This window comes from Scleropages formosus, chromosome 18 (assembly GCF_900964775.1).
Source record: "Scleropages formosus chromosome 18, fSclFor1.1, whole genome shotgun sequence".
Lineage (NCBI taxonomy): Eukaryota > Metazoa > Chordata > Actinopteri > Osteoglossiformes > Osteoglossidae > Scleropages > Scleropages formosus.
In genome coordinates this window covers 11,006,138-11,023,449 of record NC_041823.1, presented here as the reverse complement: position 1 = coordinate 11,023,449, position 17,312 = coordinate 11,006,138, and the positions used below count along the sequence as shown (strand labels likewise).

General features: G+C 44.4%; 2 protein-coding genes across 4 annotated transcripts in view; one reads left to right on the top strand and one right to left on the bottom strand.

The window, feature by feature from the left end:
• Window positions 1-1,192: 1,192 nt before the first annotated feature.
• On the bottom strand, window positions 1,193-10,340 carry mylipb (myosin regulatory light chain interacting protein b). The gene is made up of 7 exons (XM_018762871.2): window positions 10,121-10,340; window positions 8,894-9,084; window positions 4,517-4,702; window positions 3,219-3,416; window positions 2,928-3,092; window positions 2,266-2,674; window positions 1,193-1,570 (listed from the first exon to the last, which is right to left on the bottom strand). Exons 1-7 carry the CDS (start codon window positions 10,205-10,207, stop codon window positions 1,388-1,390), a joined length of 1,419 nt encoding a protein of 472 aa, XP_018618387.2. The 5' UTR covers window positions 10,208-10,340; the 3' UTR covers window positions 1,193-1,387.
• Window positions 10,341-10,888: 548 nt separating this feature from the next.
• dtnbp1a (dystrobrevin binding protein 1a) overlaps window positions 10,889-17,312 on the top strand; it is a 32,987-nt gene continuing 26,563 nt past the window's right edge. The window contains exons 1-5 of one of the 3 annotated variants that reach the window (XM_018762954.2): window positions 10,889-11,378; window positions 12,935-12,988; window positions 13,128-13,175; window positions 13,668-13,728; window positions 16,172-16,304. In XM_018762954.2, coding sequence (XP_018618470.1) covers window positions 11,323-11,378; window positions 12,935-12,988; window positions 13,128-13,175; window positions 13,668-13,728; window positions 16,172-16,304 — 352 coding nt within the window. In that variant the 5' untranslated portion in view covers window positions 10,889-11,322. Of the gene's footprint in view, window positions 11,379-11,495; window positions 11,601-12,934; window positions 12,989-13,127; window positions 13,176-13,667; window positions 13,729-16,171; window positions 16,305-17,312 lie in introns of those variants that run through there. The other 2 variants (XM_018762955.2, XM_018762956.2) reach the window with 2 other exon arrangements.

Below are 17,312 nucleotides of genomic sequence, written 5' to 3'. Positions count from 1 at the left end.
TGACGGAACAATGAGAAATGAGAGAAAATGCCAGAAAGCTACATACAATTTTAAACATAAAAGCATTATTGTTACTAATAAACTGTTATTGCATTCACTGCAATAATTTAGTTCAAGTACTTCGCCAAAGGGTAAACTCCAGAAACCCTCCTGAGATGTTTACAAACTTCTATTATTTTACCCCCACTTAACATGCACCTTGTGCAGAAGAGCCAAAAGGGGAAATAAAGTGCTAAAACAGTGACTATTAGCCAGTGGGAAACTTGACCCATCATGGACTTCAGCATCTGTCTATAAGAATCCTAAACTTTGAAACAAACCTTAATTACATAAGTAAAACTTTTTAGAAAGAGGAAAAAGACAAGCCTCAAGTCTAATAGTAACTTAAAAACTATTTTATTAATACCTTCTTACATAAATATAAAAACTTCAGTTATTTCTACATTTATAGAGGCTATATTTTACTCCTGACTGGTCCACTAACATCCCCGTAGTGACGGCACAGTTCAGTTTCAACAACACAGAAGTAATTCTTTTCAGTTTAGCATTCAACAAAAAATGTGCAAGGAGTTCCAGTGCATAAAGAATAAATCTCTGCTACATTAAGACAACTGCAAACTGACATTCTGTGTGCTTTAAAAAAAAAAATTTCATATTGCACATGCAGGTCTACAGCTTTTGAAGCCATTAAGGACCCGTAAAAAAAATTACTTAACATTAAAGAGCAAAGGCAAAAAAAAAAAAAAAAAAAATTAATTACATAAATCATATTTGACCAAGAAATTAAATTTCCTTTTTTTAAAGATGAATACTTAATTATAAGTTTAACATTGGTTTACTGCAGAAATTGCACTGCTGTAAACAAGTGAGTTTTTAGCTCTTTAAAATAAAAAGCACTGCTTACTATGAGACAACTGAGGAAGAAGATGCAATGTAGCTGCACTAATTGCAGCCTGAAATTTCAAAAACAGTAAGAAGTATAAAAGAGCAGCTGAGAATTAACTCTTTGTAAATTTTAAATCTTTACATACATACGGAGTCAGGTGTTATGATTATGCGTAACAATGACTACATATAAAAATATCATAAAAATAAGTAGGTAAATGTATGACTATGCATGGAGTGTGATTTATAAAAACAACATACAAATAATCTCTCCTCTTACAAAATGTGTTATAAAAAGTATGTGTGGCTGTGCTAAAAAGATGAAAACAAGACAGTTTATCATAGAACAACTGATGTTTCTTTTCTGACATAGTAAAACTAGTTTTGAAAAGAAAAATAAATCCTGGTACAATGTTAATTCCATGTCAACAATTCCCTGAACGATCTGAACAAAAAAATAAAAACAAAACCACAGAAAAGAGCAGCAGGGAAGGGGGTTCCTTTACGTCTGATGGATTTGTTCAGCAGCAGTGTTGTCCCCCGAGGTGCAGACGTGTGAGGCCTCCTGACTTCTGTGGACAGAGCAGTTGGACTCCCCCAGGGTGGCCAGGCTCATCAGGCTGCTACATGCGGGCAGGTAGACTCGCTGCACCTGGTCGACTTTCGAGCGACACACTGGGCAGCACTGTGGGGTACACGGCAGGGCACCTTAACGTGGACAGACCGCTTGGACCCTCACTTAAACATCACACAGGAGCGCTTTCGCTACAGCCTGCAGGGAGATGTGTCCCAGCAATGGGGGGCACCTCAGGCACCTAGTGAACAAACAGCTAAGCCTCAGCTTGCATAGCTCCTGACAGCAGCTGGGCTCTGTGGGGACTCCGATGCAGAACCGGACTCTGCCTTGCCATATATACAACCATACAACCATCATTCCAAAATCAAAAGCACCTCTGAAATCACTGGGAGTTTACCAAGTAACACTCATTCCTCCTGAACGTGGTGGAACGTCAGCACACAGCACCACTGAAAACTGAGGCCGCTTGTTAGAAACTAGCTCTTTCTAAAAGGCATTTGGTCAACAAGTCTGGAAATGAGCTACCATGTCTTCCCAGCTCTCCTGCAGCAGTGTCCGAAGATGTGGGACACTTGTGTGTTGCTTTGCTTTCACTCTCAGTCCAGTCTGTCCCATACAGGTGTTGCCCAGATGCACTCACACTTTGCACTGGTGCTGTACCGTTTGTACCCATATGAATAAACAAGGCTAAAGGACGGTCAGGTTATAAGCAAAGCCCCCGCTGTGTATAGTGGGAGGACAGGGTATAGCGTCCACCTAGACTGCCAACGAGGTCAGTCAGGTTATAATTTTCATACACCCACCTGGAGCTGCGCAGAGCAGCTTTGGCAGCAGACCATATGACCACAGGGGCAGAAGGCCGCATCAATCTCCTCCTCACAGCACATCATGCACAGCAGTGCCTCTCGCAGTCTCTCCAGCTGCTCCTGCAGGACACGGCTCCGCTGGCAGCTGCCGCAGTCATCCTCTTCCCCTTGGCCTTGGAGAGGAGATTGGGCAGGGCTGTGTTCCACTCCTGAAGGCGCTCCGACCCCCTTGCCAGCATTGTAGAGTGTCCGGCGTGTCTGGTCGTACACCTCCTTTGATGTGCGGCGGATGTCAAAGACGTACTTTTTGCCCAGGTCGATGTTGTCATTGAGGAACAGGGAGGCTAGATGGCCCTTGAAGTCCCGGCTGTACTGCATCATCACTGCATCTGTGACAGTGTCACACCTGAACAGTAACAAAACCGCACCTTACAACCTAACACACCTGAAGCCAGGACTATGAACACTTTTTTGCTTTGTATAAACCCAACCCTGCAAGTTGACAAAGGAATCAGTTTAATATTAATAACAGCAACAATAACAATAATGCTGATGGAAGTACAATGAATGTCGAATTAACTAATTTAATTAGAACCCTACATGGAATTTGTGGCTGTTTCTGAGTCAGACCGTATGCAATAGCACTCGCTCAACCAGACCTGTAGAACGCGTGTGTCTCTGTGATCGCCCGATAGAGACCGCTGGCTGCCCTGGCGCTTATCAGCTTGAATAGCAGCACTTCAGTGTCACTGCTCTCCTTGGTGACGGTCAAATACACATTTTTTCCAGATTGGGTGGCAATCTGAATAACTGGATAAGTAATCCTGGGTAGGAAATTGGGACAAGAGAGAATGAAAACAAACATGATCAGTTATAAACAGATTTTAAAATGTCCTTTTGCAACTACCATTTGAGAAATAATGCACATTGCAATGTTCTTGTCCTTTCACCTGTTGATGAGAGTCAAGTCCTCTCTGCAGACAAAGACCCCCTCAGGACCCACCCCCACAGCCAGCTTGTGCCCCTCTGCATCGCGAGTGCAATGCCACTCCACTCCATAGTACTCCAGCGAGGACACCAACTTCAAGGCCTGCCACTCCACTGAGCCCTGGGTGAGGCCCTCCAGCGCCTTGTGCTTCGCCACGATGCTGCCAGTTGAAAGCACACAACAGTGGGTCTATTATTCAGCAGCAAAGGGAACAAACCAGTGGGTTAATCTCTCAGAGTACGAGTTTCCACAGAGCTAGTAACCAAAGGCGTGACTCAGTGCTTACGGTGTTTCATAAGAAGTCATTTGAAAAAACAAAACCATGTCATCAATATGCAAACCTACAGTGTGTGATCAGAGTTAAAACCCAACACACATCTGATCAACAAAACAAGTGTTTGATGAGATGCACTGAGGACCACAGCTACTGGAGAAGATGCTGGTGCATCACAGGGTAATCACAGACAGCCATTCTGTCTCTGTCATACAAACACGCACACGCAGTGGGGAATTTGGAAGCACCAGTTCATATGAAACATCCCTTTGGACTGTGGGTAAAAACCAGAGCATCAGAGGAAACCTACATGAACATTGGGACAACGTGCAATCTCCAAATCGAGTATGCATACCAACGTTTGAAATATTTTATGATTACACAAGTAGTAAAATGTAAGAACACGTTACAATAAGTTGCCATAAAAATAAAAGTACATATATGCATCTGCTTGAAATGAGAGAAATGTGCATTAAAGCACAAAAATAACTTATTATACCTAACCTAATTAAAGATGTCCAAGTTTCCATTTTAGTTTAAGTGGGTAAAATTTAATAATGCTGTTCCCTGAAATGACAGTGACCTTGAAAATTTTCCATTAAAAAAAAAAAAAAAAAAAAAAAAAAAAAAAAAAAACTAAAGCTTCACTTCAAAGCATATCTTTGAACTCACTACAATTTTCTTCCCCCTTCTTTGAAACAAACAATAAATGTTAATATCTAAACTGAGATGCACTGCAAGTTCTTGAATCAATCATCAAAATCCAGTAAATCAGAAAAAGAACCCTAAGAGCATGCATTTACTCTGCTGCAGAAAGCAAAGCTGTGTCAACCAGTGAGTGACATATTTTTAAGCTCAGCATATGATTGTGAGGTTGGCTGTGTGGGACATTCTAGTCTTACTGAAGCTGAGCTTGCACAGGCACTCAACAGACCTCTTAACCATTGCAGCCCTGCTGTTGTACCCTTGAGCCGATTCATCATTACCTGTCAGTAACGGCTGAGCTGAGCTCCTTCCCGCACAGCTCCGTGTAGCAGTACCTCGCCGTGTTTGGATTGTAGTCCCCAAACTGGACCTGGGCCAGGAGGGCACTCAGCTCCTCGGCCTGCTCGGGGTTCGTGTGCAGGTGTCCCTTCAGGAGGTCCTCTCGCACGTGTGTAAAGAACAGGTGCCTGTTGGGAGGAGTAGAGGAGGGTAGAACGTTACAATCCTTGCTACTTTCAGAAGGAGCTGTAGTCAGTTTATAAAAATACAGATGATAAAAGGAGAGCACTGACAAAAGCAGCTCTCTTCACTGTGTGAACAGCTGCTTGGTCCAACACAAGCCTCTGCAGGCTTCAAGAGGATACTTTTCCTGGCTTGCTGAGTGGGGAAGAAGTCTGATTCCACTGTTGCTTGGCAGGTGGCTCTGGATTCCCACCATTTCACTGCCAGACAATAAAAGCTGCTGCATCACGAAGGGCTGCTGTTGGCAAATTAGCACACAAGGCTTTCTGCTGAGAACCAATCACCCCCAAATGAATTGCTGAGGACCGTTTCTCCTCTGGTTTTAACTCAACAGTGGGACTGGCTGGGTGCATCACAAAGTGCCCCTTTTCACTCTGTTTCTTAAAGTGATGCCTAGAAAGGATTACTGGTGTTTGAAGCCAGTCACATATAATTACAATACTAGGAGGGGAGGGGGGGGGGAAAAAAAAAAAAAAAAAAAAAAAAAAAACTTCTGAAACTTCTATTTATTCCCCAATTTCAAGTTTAACCTTCTGGTTAATTTTCACAATTTCCGATGGCTATGCATATAGTGAATTTTTATTTGGTCTATAGACCTGGACTGAAGGAGGTTGCTGGTCCCACCAAACTGTCCTTTTGTCACCATTTAATGTCAGTCTAAAAGACCCATGCTCATACCACATCAGCTGTGACTCAAACCATAGTCTTTTCCACCATCTGTCACTGGTCAGAGAAGATTGAGTCACTTCAGCACTAATTACACTTTCAAAAATTTCATAGGGTTAGCTTAAGGTCACTGTTAACACTTCGACCTAATGACAGCATACCTTCCAGAGTCCCTGTCTTCACTGAAGTGCTACTGCAGAGCACTTTTACAAATGATCCACCCCAATGTGTCCCTGTACACTGGACATGGTTTCTCTTCAGCCGCTCAACAAGTTATGGATTTGCTCAGCTTTGCGGCTTTAGGATGAACAGTCATGTTGTGTATCTGACTGTACGAATATTGCAAACGCCAGGTTGGGGGGGGGGGGGGCACATTACGTTCTGAGGCTACTGCTCTATATAGGTGCAAACCATACTCTAGTTTAAAAAAAAAAAAAAAGTGTACTGTATATATATTGAGGCCTTTCTTTTACTAGATCACTATGTCCCTGTGAGAAAAGAATCCTTGGGAAAATACCTTTAATTTTGTCACAAGAACTTTATGTTAGGATGGCACAATAGCACAGGGGGTAGCGCTGGAGCCACACAGCACAATGCCTGTGCTTGCACGTGGTTTTAGAATGCAGCTCAGTCTGTGTGGAGTTTGCATGTTCTTCCTGTGTTCATGTGGGTTTCTTCCTACTATGGTTCTATGTGTTTCAGGTGAACTGGTAACTTCAACTTGATTGCAGTATATATGTATATGTTACACTGTTCTGCTATATACGGAGATGGGTGAATGACTAGAGAGTTTGGTAAAGTGCATCTACCACAGCAAGTTTCCTTGGACAAAGGTGTTAGCTAAATACTAGTAATTTTATGCACCTTTGGCGAAAAAAGCCCATGTTAAATGAATAAATGTATGTAAGGTCTTTACAAGTGTTTGCAGCTGCTGAGATAGTTACACAACCAGACCAAGAAGCACCGCGTCAGCAATCTACACCACTGCTGTACATACATTTCAAAGCTCTCCCCCTTATTCTGTATGTCACGCTTTCCTGCAATGGGACATAGCATGGCAAGTCCAAAGGTTTCCTCCAGGAAATTCAGCTCCGTTCTCCAGGGAACACTGTTCTGCGCTGCTGTATCTAATCATATGGAAACAGATCATTGGAGAAGCTTGCCGTTTGTTCAAGCACAGCCTGTGGAAGCATGTTTGGCCCCACCAGGAAGAGTCACTGAATTCCTGCTCCTCTGATGAGTAAATAGAGCATAACTGGTACATAAAGGAAAGGAGGGAAAAGGTCAGGTCTCTAAAAACAATGAAGGAAATGTGTGCTAGCTGCTGACAATGCTGCACACAGCACAGAGACAGAAAAATGGGGGGCACTTTCAGTAAGCCTTGCAGGAGCTGCTTAAACCAGGTGAACCTTCCCAACTGCACCAGTATCGTCATGTTCCACCTGATCTTCCTCTCAACTGTGAAACACTCAAAGTGCTTCATTCCTTATGTGGTGAACTGCTCCGAGTTTGTTGTACAAATGATTTAAACACAGGGTCAAAGCATATCTTCTGGAGAAAACATATTTTAAAAGATGATTCTCAGCACAAACACCACCTTCATGCATTCTCTCTCTCTCTCTCTCTCTCAGAACCGCTTGTCCCTTACGGGGTCACGGGGAACCAGAGCCTACCCGGCAACACAGGGCGTAAGGCCAGAGGGGGAAGGGGACACACCCAGGACGGGACGCCAGTCCGCCGCAAGGCACCCCAAGTGGGACTTGAACCCCAGACCCACCGGAGAGCAGGACTGCGGTCCAACCCACTGCGCCACCGCACCCCCACACCTTCATGCATTCTTCAATAGGCAAATTAAATATGGACAAAAATGCAGCAGCCTCTTTTGTTTACCAATAAAACTGCAGTCTGCATAAAAATGCAGGCCTGCATTCACAAGATCGATATTTGCTGTTCGTTTTCAGGTCAATGCCAGTTGTCACACCTTATAGTAGTAAGGTAAGGGGGTAAATGCTGTGGGGCTGAATTCCAATCACTGTGTCCACTCATGTGGTTTTCATGGCGAGGAAGGCTAAGGAAGGCGTATGCTACTGATTTTTTAATTTTTGGACTGCAGGAGAAACCCATACAAACATGGAAAGAACATGGAAAGGCCACCCAGACTGAACCCACAACCAGTGCAACAGGCAGGTCTGAGACACAGCTCCAGAGCTGTGAGACACTGACACCACTCGCTGCGCCACTGTGTCACTGCTCTTGTAAAGGTGACTTCTATAAAAGATAGATAGGAACACCGTGGCGTGGTGATGAACGCAATAATCATGAGCACATCACATGAGCAGGTGGCACATCCTCTACACTCACTCTGAACACCAGAGCCTCACAGGTTGTGTGCTTAGCCCTCTCCTTTACTCCTTATTCACCCATGACTCTGTCGCCAGGCATAACTTGAACACTATCATTAAGTTTGCAGATGACACAATGGTCATTGACCTGATCACAGATGGTGACGAGACTGGATACAGAGAAGAGGCTGACACCCTGGCAGGTTGATGTCAGGCCAACAACCTCTCTCTGAACATCAGTAAGACGAAGGAGACAATTGTGGATTTTAGGGGACATCAGGGAGGAGACTACACACCTGTCCATATCAACAGGGCAGCAGTGGAGAGGGTGAGTGAGCAGTTTTAAGTACCTAGGGGTCAACATCACCGAGGACTTAAACTGGGCCCACCACACCAACACTGTGGTAAAAACAGCATGGACACGCCTGTTTTTTTCTCGGTAGGCTGAAGTAGTTTGGCGTACCATCCCATATCCAGGCCAATTTCTAAAGGTGCACAATTGAGAGCATTCTGACTGGCTGCATCACTGCCTGGTATGGGAGCTGCTCAGCCCAGCATTGTAAAGAATTGCAGAGGGTGGTGAAGTCGGCACAGCTCATCACCGGCTGTGAGCTTCCAAACATCCAGAACATCTATGCAACCAGATGCCTTAAGAAGGCCAGGGCTATCCTCAAGGACCCCAGTCATCCTGGTCAAATGCTATTTTCTCTCCTGCCATCCTGCGTACATTTCCAAAGTATCAAATCAAAAATCGAACAGACCATGGTATAGCTTCTACCTCCAGGCTGTTAGACTCCTGAACAGTCAAGCAGCATCCACGCAACAACTCATCTGGTTTTTGTTAGTTTCACTTAACATTTATTAGTTTTACCCAATTCCTATTGTGCTGTTTTTTGCACATGTTTTTAACTTATTTGTAATCTTAATGTATGTTGTCACTTTTTATCCCTCCCCACAAGCTTACAGAAGAGACATTTCATTGACAGCCAGCACTGCTGTACGCTGTATTGTTGTGCATTTGATAAATAAACCTTTGATTGATTGAGCATGATGTACTACATTAGGCTCTACATCCTCACCCACGTGTACCGGAGCGGCCCGCGCCTCCCGAGGTCACGTGACGCCCACCTGGTCTGCTCCTGCAGCAGGAGATGCGGCTTCACGAAGAACTTGACGCGCAGCCTCAGCCTGCAGGGGTCCAGGCTGTCCACCTGCTGGGAGATCCTGTTCCTCAGGTTGAGCCACAGCGTTTCACCCTTACAGCCCGTGTATTGCAGGCCCAAGTAGTCCGTCTCGATGGTGCCCAGCGTGGCACACACCTGGCGGACACGGGGACACGAATACGAGCACACGGTCCGGGGGGGTTGTCACAGTCAGAGACAGCTGACAGGGATGCAACACACACCGCTAGCGCTGATCACACACTTCTCACCATCATTATGATATCGTCATTACAGATTCTTTCCTGCTGTTACTCCACTGCAAAAAAAAAAAAAAAAAGTGTTCGCGTTCAGTTGTGGGGAAAAAAAAAAAAACAATAATTCTCAGCTGTTCTTAAAATGTCCGCCAGCGTCTCAGGCAGCATTTCAGTGCTGGCGGAAAACAATTGGCTCGAAAAAGATTTCTGTGATCGGTGCCATACGAGTTTCCACCCCCCCCCCCACACACACACGTCAGTTATATAAGCGGCAGCACGCGCCGAGGGATGCGACCGCTGAATGGAAAAGGCGCGCGAGCCCGCACCACGCGCCCCGTACGTTGGCACCACGTTCCGTCGGTCACAAAAATATCAAGCATAAACAGCCCCCCGACCTTGTAAATGTACATTTATAACTAAAATATCCGTTTTCCCCCATCATTTTCATACAGAAGAAGGCTGTCTTGCGAGGATACAGCATACAAGTAAAAGTATTTTCCCCCTGTCAAAACATGATTTCCAGTGTGAACCGACTGAGATGGAAAAGACGTGGTTAGTAGGTCACGAAATATTAATCTGTGTGTTTAATTTTAGATTAGTTCATCTTTACACATGTGACGGGAGAAGTGTTCCCAAGACCAAGTACTCCGATGTCTACAACCAACGGAGAAGAAAAATGGCAAATGCTCAAATAACTTGGATTCTCAGTACAAAACAATAATTCCCAGGCAGGATACGACTCAGGCTAGCGTGAGAATTGAAAACATGATGATTTAAGAAATAGCAACTGGCTTGCGTTGTTCCCCCAAAACACACACATGATGATGATGATGATTATGATGATTTCAGCAAGCCGCGTGTGTCCGAGGACATGATCATGATCAGTAAGGTGAAGATGTCTCTGAAGAAAATACAAATAAGTTTTTTCGGTTCGGTACCTTAGCGAGGCAGTCTTCCCCATTCGCCTTCGGGTCCACCTCCACCTCCATCACCACCGAATCCGGGCGGGTAACATGGCAAAGCATCTTGCTCTTTTAAATAATGTCTATTGCTTATTTTACGTATAACGTCAAACTGATCTGTTTGCCCCTCTTTAGAAATTCCAACACCCAACCCGCTCCAACTTCTCAACTCCCTTCGAACCCTTGTCATCGCTCTCTTGCGCTTCGAACAATTACATTGGCAGAAGCGCCGCCCATCACCCTGAAACGTCACTGCTTCAAAATGTGAAATTATGGTAAGCCCCGCCCACGCCAGTCCTCCACTGTGTTAAGATAAGCCCCGCCCACACGTCTCCAATGTCAGTCTTCGGATGTACGTATTATGTTGAAATAAGCCCCGCCCACTCCCCGCCTACGTCAGTCCTCCACTGTACGTATTATGTTAAGATAAGCTCCGCCCACTTCTATTAAACGCTGGGGTCCATCTTTCTAACCATACAAAAAAAAACAAAATCCAAAAGGAAAACGGTAACTATAGCCCTCTGCTGGTTATATGTAAAAAACGGATGGAATGTTGACGTAAATGTAAACAACATGTCAACGATGTAATAGCCAAGGATGTTTGTGTTTGACTAAAATCTTAATCATTAATGCATGCTCTTACCGCTAAACGTTTCTTTCACATCATGATTATGTCCCTTTAGTCTAGAAAAACGTTGTGAAAAAAACGCACTCGTGTTCCTAAATTTAGTACTGCAACAGCTGAGCTGGGAAAATAGACACAAGAAACTGAATAATATTATGAGAAACATTTTAATGAATTAATTCTTTATCGTTTGCTCAAACCGTATTTTTGTGGAAAAAAATGATGAAAAACCGAGACGAAGGGTCCGTCCGCGAAGAGAGCCGCTGTTCAGCGGTTTCGACATAGCGGCGCTCCGAGTCCGAGCAGCCGAGTCACATGTGGAGGAAGCAGGAAGTGGATGGAGGCTCTCGCGCACTGCAGTCACGCACGGCTCTCCACGCGCACAGTTCACACGGTGCTTGCGCTACGGTGTGGCGACACGGGCAGCGGGGGCGTGCGCGCGCGCGCGACGACGACGCGGAGCACGAGCACGAGCACGAGCACGGGAACGCGCTCGCGGGACCCTGACATGGTGGTTGCGTGAGGAGGTCCGGGACGGGAGCGGCGGGTCGAGATGTTTGAGAATTTCCGGGAGAGACTGCAGACCGTGCAGCAGGACCTCACGAGCGGGTCGGTACCGCCTCGCCTGTGCGGCTCGCGCCGCTGCCTCATCATCACACATGATGATCATGATCATGATGATCATGCTCCTGCTCAGAATGAACCGGTCGGGTTCGGTTACGGTTTCGCACGAGCTCGTTCGCGCCGTCGCGGGGCTTCACACGACACGGGACGAGTGTTTGTGCTGTGGCCCGGGGGGCCTGGATCACTTCGGTGACAGGAAGGAAACAAGTGAGTTCGGAAAACACAAGCGGAGTGAGTGACGGCAGAGTAAATAAGCTGCCAAGCAGTGCAGAGAGAGAGTGTCTAGTTCACCCTGTTTACTCTGTTCACGCCATGTGACTGTCATGTGATGTGCTGAGCCCACGAAGAATCTCAATCTGTGCTTTCGTACTCGACGCCGGGTTTGTTAACTTACACCGGCGGGGGAGGTTTAACTCTTACCCTGGTTTTGGACCTGCTGCTGTTGCTGGTATCGACACTTTAAATTCGCGAAAAGATAGAGTGCAGGACACAAACAAATACAGACTCCAGTTAGGGTTAATTTGTGTAAGTGTTCTATTACTCATAGTGTTGAGGCTGGAATAAAAACTGTGGTACGTACAGCGAGTAACTTAAGTTTGAAACTCCTCTAATAATTCCCCCTTGAGCCATTAATAATAATAATGTTCACTTAAAGCTATCTGTCCTTGTGCAGTCATTGCTTTTATTTCAGATTTAACTTTTACATTGGATAACTGGTAGCGTAGTGCTTAGATCTGCAGCTTTTACACCCAAAGGTCGCAGGTTCGAATCCCACCTACAGCTGTAGTACCCTGTACTCCCTCTATATTACACCATTAAAATTACACAGCTGTATGAATAGGTAAAATAATTCTGTGTGATTTAACACTCTAAGTCCCTTTGGAGAAAAGTGTCATCTAAATGAGAAGATGTAACTTTCATATGTACTGAGCACATGGTTGGTAATTATTGTTCTCCACTATTGCATTGTTAATGCTGCACTTAATGGTATTGTATTTTGCCCTAGTCCTTTTTATTTTTGGTGCATTGTGTCTTAAGTTTCTAATTAATAAAAATGACTGTACCTGCATTTCATTTCATCGCTACCGTGATGGACAAGACGTTCCATGCTGAGCTGGGAATTCAAGATACCTTATAGCAATAATATCGTTATTACTTGTTAACTGGCGTAAAATTGTTACTAAATCTAGAATGCCCAGGAAGGGTGGGCAACCACTGGCTCTTGGACCCCCAGAGGTTTTTTTCTCCCTCAACTTTCAATCGGGAGTTTTTGTTCCTTTCCTCCTTGGCAAGTAGGCATACTTATAGCTCTATAAAAGTACTGGATTATGGTAGTCATTAGTAAACTGTCTTTTTTGTTTCTTATATGATCTATTTGGTTTTTTTTTTTTCTTTTCTCCCCTGTGCTTCTGTTAAAGCGCTCTGTGTCACTGGGTGAGAAGAGCGCTCTATAAAAATAAATTGAATTGAATTGAAGATTTCCAGGTGTAAAAATGTCTGTTGTTTCTACTCTCTAATTTTCCATCTTTTGGAAATTTCAGAATAAAGACACTGAGTGACAAATCAAAGGATGTGAAGAAAAAGAAAAAACAAAGGCAAGTAATTCACCGAGCAGCATTGCTTGGATTAGTATTTCGGAATTGAGAAACGCGTGATTTTGATCAGTGCTTGCTTTCTAAACAGCAGTTTGTTATAATTGTACACTGTTTCTAACCAGTTTTCTCATTGCAGCAGGGAGTGCAATCTTTCACAGTTTATGGCTGGAGCGGAGCTGCTCAGATGGTATGTTCATCATGACACTTTATCGCAAAATGTGCACGTATTCATGAACTTCTATTACAGAGAACAGAAATAAGTTGAAATAAAAATGCACAATGCAGGTATGCAAGATTCCTCCTACTTGTAGAGGGCATAAATTGCTGAGACCAAAGCTTTATGTGAAATACACATAGGCAGACATTGTTGGAATATGACATAGACAATGGTACTTTGGAACTGTTGCCTTTGAGTCCAGTGGTTGCAGGTTCAAATCTCACCAACTGTTGTAGTACTCTGGAGCAAGGTACTTGTCCTATCTTGCTGTAGTAAAATTCCCCACATGGCTAAATAAGTGTAGATAACATTGATAGTTGCTTTGGAGGTGAGCATCGGCTAAATGAATCAATGTAAACGTGCAGATATATATCTGTATAAAATGTGTGTATATGTGTACAGCAACAGCCAAAGCAGAAAGTGCTTTGACAGAACTGTCTTCAATTCCGTGTTTCTATGCAGGTACGAAGACAGCTGGGTTGCCCTCCATAAACGAGCTAAGGAATGCGCTAAAGCTGCAGAGGTGTGTGTGACTCCCTCTTCCATAGTGGACCTGAACATTAAATATTTGTATTACTTTGTTTTTTTTGTTCTGGGGTTTGTGAAAAATGTTTAAATTTTACCTTCGGTTAGCCGAGTGCCCGCGTCTGCCGTCCTTTGTGGTCCCCGAGACGACCGTCTGACTGCTTAATGGGATTGAAGGCTTGTGATTTTGGGAGGCCTGGAGGAGTGGGTGGCTGACTGCATTGTCCCTTGTCCTCGTGACCAAAAGCCTCCACACAGTTTTTTTCCATAATTCAGCGAGGACTGTTACATGTCATAAGCGGACAGTTTTATTTAACATGTAGAAATGAAAATGTCACATACTTCAAGTCCAGTATCTATCTATCTATCTATCTATCTATCTATCCGTTATTATCAACAACACAGAACTGCACACGGCAACACAGAGGCAGGAACCTTATACTGAGCAGCTGTAAATACATATACATATCTACAGTAAAAGGGCTGAAGGTTACACTATTTACTACATTACCACATCTGCTAATGTCTAAGAACTTCTGAAAGGGTGACCAGATATTCCGAAATTCATTCAAAACACGATTTAAGTTGAATTTGAACTTTTGTAGTTACACAAAGTTTGACATTTGAGACAATGTCAGTAGATTTTTGCCTGATTTGTGTCATGTGAGGTAGAGGTTGAATGAACCCCCCCCCATGGACCCCACCTAGCCGGGGCAAGGCTTTAGCCACCGATGCGCTGAATACTGTGATGTTATTGTCCTTTAAAGGTCGTCTTCTACATGTGCTTTTGTTCCATGGAGGGTCTTTCACACCCGGGTAGCACTGTGAATACAGTTGATGCAGCTTAATAGATGCACTGCATGGGAGCAGTGGTGTGATTTTGCACGACCTCACTAGAGAGGTCCTTTTTTTCAACACAGCTGGGACCTTCTTACAGCATGCCCCCCCGGGAAGCCCGTTTATTAATCTGTGTATATTAAAAGTGCATGGAGCTGGGGCCAGTCAAGCTGTTCTCTGCAAACCCATCTTCAGATGGATGACGGTGTAAACCTGTGACTGCTGTCATTGATCCCTGTTTTTATTCAGTTGCTCTCCTTTATTTCATTTCTCCTGTGAGAGAGTCCCGGTGCTGTATATGGCATCAGCATCATCCACACTCGTGGGTGAAATATTATTAAATCTCACATGTTGTACAAAGTATTTTTATGTATGGGGGGTACGGTGGCACAGCGAGTTTGGCCGGGTCCTGCTCTCTGACGAGTCTGGGATTCGAGTCCTGCTTGGGGTGCCTTGTGACAGACTGGCATCCTGTCCTGGATGTGTCCCCTCCCTCTCTAGCCTTGCGCCCTGCGTTGTGGGGTAGGAACTGGTTTGCTGCAATCCCGCTCGGGACAAGCGGTTTCCAACTCTCTGTGTGTGTGTCTGTGTGTGTGTGTGTATGCACAACACATGGAGTGATGTTATCACCGCTGTCAAAAGTAGCATGTGATCCTCTGGCATCAGGGTCAGTTTGTTTATCCACCCCAAACCGTCCCCTCCCCCTCCAGCCTTGCGTCCTGTGTTGCCGGGTTGGGCTCCAGCTCACCGTGACCCCGCTTGGGACAAGCAGCTTCAGCCAGCGTGCATGCTTGTGTGTGTGATTTTTACGTACTTTCTGCACTTCTTCTGTTTGTTCCTCCATGGATGTGTTTTGTACCGGCGTGCATCTCGTTTCGCCCCCTCTTCTTCTCAATCACAATTCAGGTTACTGTTTAAAAATTACGTTACTCCATGGTGACAGTAATGAAACCAAGTACAGGGTAGATTTATAAATACACTCAATAACGTGTAGTGCTAGAAATGGCCAGATAATGTTCATTCAAGAATGACGCTGAAATTGGTTTCTTTAGTATCCACTCTGTTCTATTTTTACTATAATTACATATGTGCATGCAGAATGTGTTTATAGAATGCAGAATTATGCTTGCTGGTTACAGACAATTTTTTTTTTCCCTTTTTTTTTTTACATAATGTGACAGGTTTATGTTGGCACAGGGCAAAGAGGATTCTTAACTGCAAAATGCCCAGGAGCAGAGCAGAGCTTTGACTTATTCAGAATTGATTTGAATGTTATTGTTTATAAGGTTGCAGTCCAGGTAATTGCCCTGTTGAACAATTATCATGCTGTACAAGTTCCCGAAAACCCTCCCCTAACTGCAAGCCAAGACAGATGTATAGCGATGCCCCGCATTGTCCTGATTCAAAAAAAAAGTACATTTTCCTCCAGCATTTTTCGTGATGAAGACATAAAAATTATACCAAAAGGACTCTATTACCGTGTAAAAATGTACTGGTGATGCGCGCACCAGTGCGGAAGTGCTCTTTGCGAGTACGTCTTTCCGTACAGCGTGCGGGCTCATTAGACAGCTCTTTTACGCTGTTTTGCCCTCTCCCCACGGCAGGCGGTGGATGGGGAGGTGGTGATGCTTTCGGCTCACTGGGAGAAGAGACGCGCTGCCCTGGGGGACCTCCTGGACCAACTGCAGCAGATCCCTGCCTTCCTCGCCGATCTGCAGTCCATCACCACCCGCATCGGTAAGCCTCAGTGCCCCCATCTAGGACTCGCTGACAGGTCCTCATACAACAGGGTCCTGTACACCAGCTTAAGAAAATACGTATTCTTTTTTTCAGGCAGCATGCTTATTATTCAGTAGACTGGCGTTTTTGCTCATTATGCGGTCATTTGACTTCCACAGTGGATGGGAAAAGTTTTTAAGAAGCAGATTTTTTTTTTTTTTTTTTTTTTAAAAAAAAAGGAATAGTTGAGTCCCAGTTTTCAGGAAGAGTTTTCCTCGAATGCAGAGGAGCTCCACAACCTGGCTTTGGATGAGCATTTATTCTTAATAAATGAGTGAAAATATATCAGTAAAAGACCAGCTAGAAATATTTTTTGTTCCGAATTGAAAGTATGGAATATATCTCGCAGCAATGCCTATCTTTTATTGTGAACAAACACAAATGATTGTTGCACGAGTGTCACGTGATGGACCTCTGAACTCGCCGTGGTGATTTTTCCTGCACATTTGAGGTGGGCACCTATTTAACTTTGTGTAACAAATATTATAAAATACATTGGTGTTATTGGCATGTGTAAAAATAATTTTTTTTTTAAATATTTGGTGATGTTTTTCGACTGGGAATCGATAACTTGTTTCCATAAGGAAAAAGGCATTGCTATGTTACTGTGCTGCAAAAAATCAGTCAAATTTAAGTCTTAAAGCTTCTGTTGGGGCCGATTTTAGAGCAAAGCTCAGAGGGCTGGGATTGAAACCTTGACTGCTGACCGGTAAGGAACTGGTACAGAAATACGCAACTCTTTTTACTCCTGCTTTTTATCTGAACAGACATAACAGTGAGTGTCTTGGTGGTTCCGGACCTCATTAATAGGGTTAGTATGAGTCCTCAGTTTCTGTTGTCATTAAGGCTGCTGCCAGTCTTTCTGTGGTCCTCCCCAGTTCCGGGGGAAATTCAGCCCCTTATGGTCACCCCCTGCTGGCCCCTGCACCTCTTGCTGCGTCGGGGTTGTGTCCAGCGGTCAGCGCC

Excerpts from the sequence above, each read along its gene's own strand:
- mylipb (XM_018762871.2), bottom strand. The coding sequence starts at position 10,207 with ATGCTTTGCCATGTTACCCGCCCGGATTCGGTGGTGATGGAGGTGGAG. Across the intron at positions 9,085-10,120 it reads GGGAAGACTGCCTCGCTAAG|GTGTGTGCCACGCTGGGCAC; the intron begins GTACCGAACCGA and ends CGTGTCCGCCAG. Across the intron at positions 3,417-4,516 it reads AGCTCAGCCGTTACTGACAG|CATCGTGGCGAAGCACAAGG; the intron begins GTAATGATGAAT and ends TTCAACTGGCAG.